The sequence below is a fragment of the Lycium ferocissimum genome, chromosome 8, assembly GCF_029784015.1.
Source record: "Lycium ferocissimum isolate CSIRO_LF1 chromosome 8, AGI_CSIRO_Lferr_CH_V1, whole genome shotgun sequence".
In the NCBI taxonomy this organism is placed as follows: Eukaryota; Viridiplantae; Streptophyta; class Magnoliopsida; order Solanales; family Solanaceae; genus Lycium; species Lycium ferocissimum.
This window is the reverse complement of record NC_081349.1, coordinates 40,052,740-40,060,566: the sequence shown is the minus strand read 5'-3', so window position 1 is coordinate 40,060,566 and position 7,827 is coordinate 40,052,740. Positions and strand designations below refer to the sequence as shown.

General features: G+C 36.1%; 1 protein-coding gene across 1 annotated transcript; it reads right to left on the bottom strand.

Annotated features, from left to right (window-relative positions):
- Positions 1 to 1,288: 1,288 nt before the first annotated feature.
- On the bottom strand, positions 1,289 to 2,993 carry LOC132066346 (uncharacterized). Its single transcript, XM_059459671.1, has 3 exons — positions 2,822 to 2,993; positions 2,027 to 2,709; positions 1,289 to 1,462 (listed from the first exon to the last, which is right to left on the bottom strand). Exons 1-2 carry the CDS (start codon positions 2,991 to 2,993, stop codon positions 2,030 to 2,032), a joined length of 852 nt encoding a protein of 283 aa, XP_059315654.1. The 3' UTR covers positions 1,289 to 1,462; positions 2,027 to 2,029.
- Positions 2,994 to 7,827: the final 4,834 nt, after the last annotated feature.

The following is a 7,827-nucleotide window of genomic DNA, read 5'->3' as shown; positions in this document are numbered from 1 at the left end:
TTTGCTCTTAATTTCTCAAGTCTTTCTTTGCCTGCTTTGCTTCTCAAGCTGATTAGGCAGTCACTGTAGCCTTTCCCTTCCATGTGAGCTTTGATGGTGAGTAAGAAAGATCTATGGGTTCACTAACACCTGTGTCATCCCCTACAAAGCTGAGTCTTCTTGTCCCAGAAGACACTTGAACATTCTGCCTAGGCTAAAACCTAGTTTCTGCCTCTGATATACTACAAGGCCTTAGTATTGGGTTAGGATCATGTTCAAAGGATGGATATTCAAAGTATGGAAAATCATTGAGCACAAAGTGTTGACTAGACTGGGACATGTGAGGTGCAGATGATTGAACATCTTCTTGGGTCTGTATGACTTCATCTTCACTATTTTCATCAAGTAGAGTTCTCTTTCTCTTAGCTGTAAGCTGCCTACTTTTTGATGACTGCCCCACCTCCAAACTGTTGTTGGCTTTAAATGGTGTTGCAGAACTTTGCTTAGTTTTCCTTGCTTTTACTGGCTGAAAGAAGAAATAATTGTAGTTAGAGTCTGGAAAATGTAAATTAAATGTACTTAAAAGTAAAGATTACCGTTTTGCATCCCCTTGCATTGTGGCCAGGTTCTCCACAAGTCCCACAAATCATAATCCTTCCTTTCCTAAATAAACTCCACTCACCTTGCCTCTTAGTAGCTTCATGTTTTTTTTACCTAATTCTCTTGATTCTAGGCCTGCCTGCTAAAGTCACCATATCAGGTGGATCCATTGCATCAGCTGGACCAACTATCCAGAATTTCTCACCAGGTACTGGTTGTATCTTGTGGTGATAAGTCAGCAAGTATGCTTCTTTGGTGTACCACTAGTGTATCTCCCTTACAGGGTCTTTCTTCAAATATTGCATTGCCTTTATTGCATGAGGACATGGGATCCCAAAGCTATCCCACATCCTACATGTGCATCTTCTCATCTCTAACTTCACAATGTGCTTCTCTTGCCCCTCTAAAACTTCAAAACCATCATCACCATTTGCTTCCACCACACAAACTTGAGCAATTTTGAGGAAGGCATAATACAGTTCTAAGCAGCTAGGACTGTACTCTTGTCTCTATGAACTCACTTTCTGTTCATGTTTTCTTAGATGCTTCATTACCTTCACCCTTATAGTTTCATGCATCATAATTATTGGTTTGTATCTAGCATCCAAAATCCATTTGTTGAAGGACTCAGTGATATTGTTGGTCACTGATAGATTCTTGCAAACAGTTTCAAAATAGGCCGTACACCAACTTTGGGAAGGATACTTCAACAATGACTTAACAGCAGCTTCACTCAACTTCCCCATACACTTTAATTGGTCTTTAAACTCTTCTGGATAAGTTGACCATGAAGCCCACCAAAACAGCTTCTTCGTCTCCAAGGATCTTCCATTTTTTGCCCAATTTGCTTCAACATGTTTGGCACAATACCTTCTCTTTGCTTCTGGAAGCACATTTTTAATGGCATCAAATAATCCCTGCATTAGAACATGTACAGAATTGAAGTCAACTAATTACAGAAATTAACTGCAGAATTCAAGTCAACTAACTGCAAAATAACAGTGCATAGATAAGTAAACTGATTACCTAAGTTAAGTCAACTAATCAACTTACTTAGTATACTAACTACAGAATAACAGTGCATAAATAAGTAAACTGATTACCTAAGCTAAGTTAAGTAGAATAAGTATAGAATTTAAGACAACTAAAAAAAACTAAGGACAGAATTAATATAATGTAAAGACAATAAAGGTACCTAAGCTAAGTCAACTAATCAACTCACTTATCTAAGTTAAGTAGAATAAGTACAGAATTTAAGACAAGGACCTAACTAAAAACAACTAAGGACAGAGTTAATACAATGTAAAGACAGCAAAGGTACCTAAGCTAAGTCAACTAATGAACTCACTTATCTAAGTTAAGTAGAATAAGTACAGAATTTAAGACCAGGACCTAACTAAAAACAACTAAGGACAGAATTAATACAATGTAAAGACAATAAAGGTACCTTCTACATGTCTGAGATAAATGTAACTCCTTCTCCCATATTCAGCTCCAATGAAGCCTTCAGATGCTCCATAAGCCAGGTCCAACTCCTCTTTGTTTCTTTATCAACAACTGCCCATGCTAGAGGATAGAAATGGGTCTGGTTGTCTTGCCTAAGAGCCACTAACAGTTGGCCTTTTGCTTTCCCTTTCAAGAAAGTGCCATCAAGTCCAATAAATGGCCTCAAACCATCTCTGTATCCCATCTTTAGGGCCTGGAAACAAATGTACATTCTAAGGAATTTTCTTTTGCCTTGAAGTAGTGCCTCTTTGGATAAGTTAATAACCACATCAGATCCAAGATTACTACCCCTCAAAGTTTTGGCATAACCCTCCAACTTGTTGTAATCATCATTGAAATTGCCTTCCAGCTTCTCCAAGATAATTCTCTTTGCCCTTTTACACTTACCATAAGTAGCATTAAGGTTAAAGGCAGCTTGCAAATCAGCCCTCATCTCTCTCACTTTGTACTTAGGATCATCTTGCAACTTCCTCTTGAAGTAGTGTGCAATGGTTAAATAATCAACCCTATTGTTCTTAAATTTATCATTGCAATCATGTTTTGTATTTAATGTCTTCACTCTACAGCCCTCCCTGCCTTTGTCCTTGGATATTAGACAAATAAATTGGCGTACCCTTGTCACACCTATATCTCAACATATTGTTGTCACTCTTCAAGAGCACTAACTCCTTCTTATTAACAATTGCATACAAGCTCAAAAAATTCCTAGCTTCATCTATATCTTTGAAAGACATACCACTATGTATCTCTTTATACTCAATAAGGTGTTCAGTAACTTCTTGTTTTCTTTGTGCCAGAAAGCAACCTATTTGTTCAGAGTCATAGTCCAAATCCTCAGGATCAGTTTCATCATCATCCTCCCCTTCATTTTCAAGATTATCACTAACAATCGAAGCTACGTACCGCATAAGTCTCGGACAGCAACGGGCTCACAATCATCTACAAAGAAAAAAAATATTGATAACACTAAACTTATCACTAACAAGACACAACAGGGTCCTAATTCCAACATCATCTTCAATCTCATAGTATTTTCCGGATACGGGACGTAATAATTAGTTGTTGAACCCCTACAAACCCTAATTTATGAATATATTCATCAACTAAATCTTTAAAGGCCAGAAGGTCTGAGTCATACCCTCTCTAAAGATGAACTTCCTTAATTGAGTAGAGAGCATAGGGCTTAGTTATCCATTCACCACCATGATTGAAAACCAGGTCCAAATGAACCATCTTTAACCTACAAACATGGTACAGAAATTGAATGAGCCATAAAGTTACATATTTAACTCTCGACCACCATATTTCAATGCAAAATCAGTCACATGGGGGACCAAATTCAACAATAAAAAGTCAACTTAAGACATATAATTTGGGTATAGGAAGACCTAAACCACCAAACAACTTCAAACCCACACATAACACCAAAATAGAAAACCTAAACCACCAACACTTCTACTTTCAGTCTTATGGTCCCCCCCAAACCCCACAATAACTAAAAAAAAAAAAACATAACAGATCCAAAAAAGGAGAGGACCACGCATTAAAGACCACATGCATGACAATACAACTATAAATACACAAAAACAACAACTAAAATCCAAAAATACTACCAGAAAAGGCAAGAAATCAGCTCAGTGCAAAAAAGTACAAACCCTAGAAAGCAAAATCAGATTAAAACATAAAACAAACTTACTAAAAAGTTAAAATCAGTTAACACAACAATCTTTACTGAAGAAAATTACCTTTTGAAGCTTCAATTGCAACACAGATCTGACCCTTAACTTTCTAAAATGAGAGTGTACGAGTATAGGGTTTGTATGAGTGGGTGGGGCTTTTAATCAGTCGGTGGGGTCTACTTTGGGGTGGGTATTAATTTGGGTAGTGGGTCAAATTGTTTTAACGGGTATAAAATTAAAAACTGAAAAGGGTCAAATATACCCCAGAACTATTAGAAAAGGGTTAAATATACCCCTCGTTATACTTTGGGTCCATATATACCCTTACAGTTATATTTTGGGTTCAAATATACCTCTCTGTTATACTTTGGGTCCAAATATACCCCTCTGTTATACTTTGGGTCCAAATATACCCCTCCTCCATTAAAATTGTTTGTGGAGGACATAAAAAATGACATGGCATTGACAACTCGGTGAGGTGGACACCACATGACATGCCACCTCACCACCCCAACCCATTTACCCCTCTCTTCCCCTTTTTCCACCACTATCATCTCTTCCCCTCCACAACCTTTCCACCATTAGCACCACCATCTGCACCTTCATCAAAACTCTTCTGATTCTGAGAAGAACTGTCGAACTCAACATCCAAATATTGTACTTTAAATTCTATATCAAAATCAGTAGTACGTAATATATTTTCTTTTCAAACTGAAATAAAATGGGACATTCATCTTCTGTTGATACTAACATATCGTTGTTTGACATTTAGCCTATTTTAACTTAGGATCTTTGAAGCTGATTTGAAATATTTTGAAAAATACATTCAATTTTATTAATAAATACAAATTGGCTATTTGGTGAACAGTAATGTAACTTTCCCCTTTCATCTGCAATGTTGGTAGTATATTTGCTGGAAGAATATTTAGGTCATTTATTAGTAGGGCATCATATGATGAAGGTGGAGATGGTGGTGTTGTGGTGCTAATGGTGGAAAGGTTTGGAGGGGAGGAGATGATAGTGGTGGAAGAAGGGACAGAGAGGGGTAAATGAGTTGGGGTGGTGAGGTGGCATGCCATGTGGTGTCCACCTCACTGAGTTGTCAATGCCATGCCATATTTTATGTCGTCCATGGACAATTTTAACGGATGAGGGGTATATTTGGACCCAAAGTATAACAGAGGGTTATATTTGAACCCAAAGTATAACGGTAAGGGTATATATGGACTCAAAGTATAACGAGGGGTATATTTAACCCTTTTCAAATAGTTCTGGGGTATATTTGACCCTTTTCCGAATTAAAAACATGGGTCAGCCGTTGTGAGGCCTCCACGTGTCCCCTCCGTCAAACAAGGAGTATATTTGAAAGTTACCCAAGCGGGAGGGGCATGAGTAGCTAAAAAGTATAACGGAGGGTGGATTTAAACAATATCCAATAGTAGAGGGGTATATACGGCCTTTTTCCGTTTTTACTAAATGAGAAAGCCATGTTACTTACCATATAACATAACTTAATTATTGAAGGAGTATTTTACTAAATGAGAAGGACATGTTACTTACCATATAACATAACTCAATTATTGAAGGAGTATTTTACTAAACGTTACCGTATAACATATTTAAACCACAGCACGACCAGAAGTATAATAATTGAGAAATATGAAGGTAACGAAAAAATTAAGGTAAAATTGATAAAAAAGTGAAAAATAAAAAACATTGTGATGATGTGGCACCTTTCCTTAGACAGACAGTCTGTGCGCATGGGCATAGACACATATAAATCAATGTCCAATTAATACTCTCTCTCTCTCCCAATTTATGAGACAGTTTTTGCTTCGCGAGATTCAAACTGCACAAAAAGTGCCACATAAATTGGAAGGGATCGGAAGGAGTAGCAAAATTCATTGCTAATCCTATTTAACGTATATATTATCAAGAAAATTATGTTAGGTATGAGCAATTTAGCGACAGATTAATGACTAAATCCGTAGCTAATTCTATTTTTAGTTTTTTATAGTGAGCATGGAGTCCAACTAATTTAAATTCACACTTTATAAGGTCCATTTAAGGTGGCCTATCTGACTCAATCTATTATTTCATTTTATACAACCACGAAAGAACAACATGGTCCAGACCCCCTACAAATATGTCATGGATGCAATACAATTGACACATCTTCTTTTTCATAATTGTTTTATTTTCTCATAGCACAATGGGTGGAAAGAGTTTTTCAAGCAAGTTTGGTTGTGCTCTGGCCATCCTACTTTTTGTATCTGGTTAGTACTGCCACAACCCCCCCCCCCCCCCCCCCGCCCCCCAACACACACACATACCCACGCTCAACCCCCAACTCTTTAAGAAGATAATATTTCGACATAGGAAAAATAATTAATTAACACTAACTATATAATTAACTAGTTAATATGTCCGCGCTTTGCGCGGTCTTAAAATATCTTATTAGACGTCATCAATATAAAAAGTTTCTAATATTCATCAAAATATTTTTCAAAATATTAATATATTTCTTTGGTTAGCTCCAAATATACTTAATAACTTCATATGTACAACCATTTAGTAACACAACACTTTTCGGTTAAATTTAAATTAATAATAAAAAATTTATGTGAAAAAAAACTTTTTGTCATCATAGTGAGAATTGTGAAGTTTTTTTCCTGCTGTAAATGCGTTTCAAGTGTAGATATATATAGATATATATAATTTCTTTGATTTTCCAAAAATGGAAAGAAGAGAAAATAGGTTTACTTGGACTCTTTTTATGTTTAAAATTGATATATACTCCATTAGGTAGTTAAAATTTCATTTGGGAATAACACAGAGGGAGAGCATGTCGAGTATGTAATCAAGTTGCAATTTCTATCACTATTGTCCTTATTTATTTTCTCTTTTTTCCCTTCCGCTTTATGATATCATGATTTACATTCGGTACATCTCCATGTCACATTTTTCTTATCTACTTTCATTCTCATCATCATTATTAATGATAATAACAAAAAACTTTTTTAAATTCCGTGTCAACTTCATCATAACATAAATCTTGCATGATTAAACTGATTATTTGAGTTAGCATGCTAGAGAGGTGTAAAAAAAATCCAACGAATAGAGATGTTGTAGATCCTAACAAAACTGAGAAGTTTAACTCTAACTAAATGAAGGGGAAAAAGATTACACCTGACCAACGTCGGCACCTATGATAAGCCGTCTAAATTAAAGTTAAAATTTCAAGGATCTCTAAGGAAAAACGTCAAGGATCTCTCGTCAGTTCCGGGAGTCCAAATTTGTGCCGCAAATCTCCGTCTTTTTGAACCTGAGAACAACCATTTAGTATGTTAATATGTCTATGAAATATGTGCAATTAGGATTACGCTATCTTATATTACAAATATAAGAAAACAATTAACTTGTCTATGCAGAGAGCCAGATAAAACTGAACTTAGTATGATACTACTAGAGATTCCGAGAATGTTGTAAGGAGTGTCAACATTCAAAGTCGTGTCTCTTAGTATATCTCGAATCTCCCAAAATCTTACCCCTAGGCCCTAAGGATCAAATACCGATCAACCAAGGTTCACATTTTTGTAATTGTCTTCGACATTAAATAATTTGAACTGGATTAGCCAAGCTAAACTTAAAACTCTAACTATCATTCTTTCCTCTAATTTGTTCATCTGTTCTCTTCTTTGAATGTTGACACTCCTTACAAGAAATCCTGCGTACGCCACTGAATACACTGCCACTTAGTATGATACTACTAGAGATTCCGAGAATCATAAGGACCAAAAAGCAAAAAGAACGATGAGCCTTCTAGACTATGAGATTAATTGTTAATGGCGTCTCGCTGCTCTTGTCGCACATAAAAATAAAGATAAATAAAGTAAGAAAATAAATGCATATGTGTGGACGAGGAAAAGACACGAAACTGACAGGAAGGTAAGTGAACGTAACTTATAGGGAAGGACCGAGCGTGTTCAACGAATAAGTGGAGCCATTTCGAAAACGGTAAATGAGCCATTTCAGAAAAGGTAAATGAAATAATAAGGGAAAA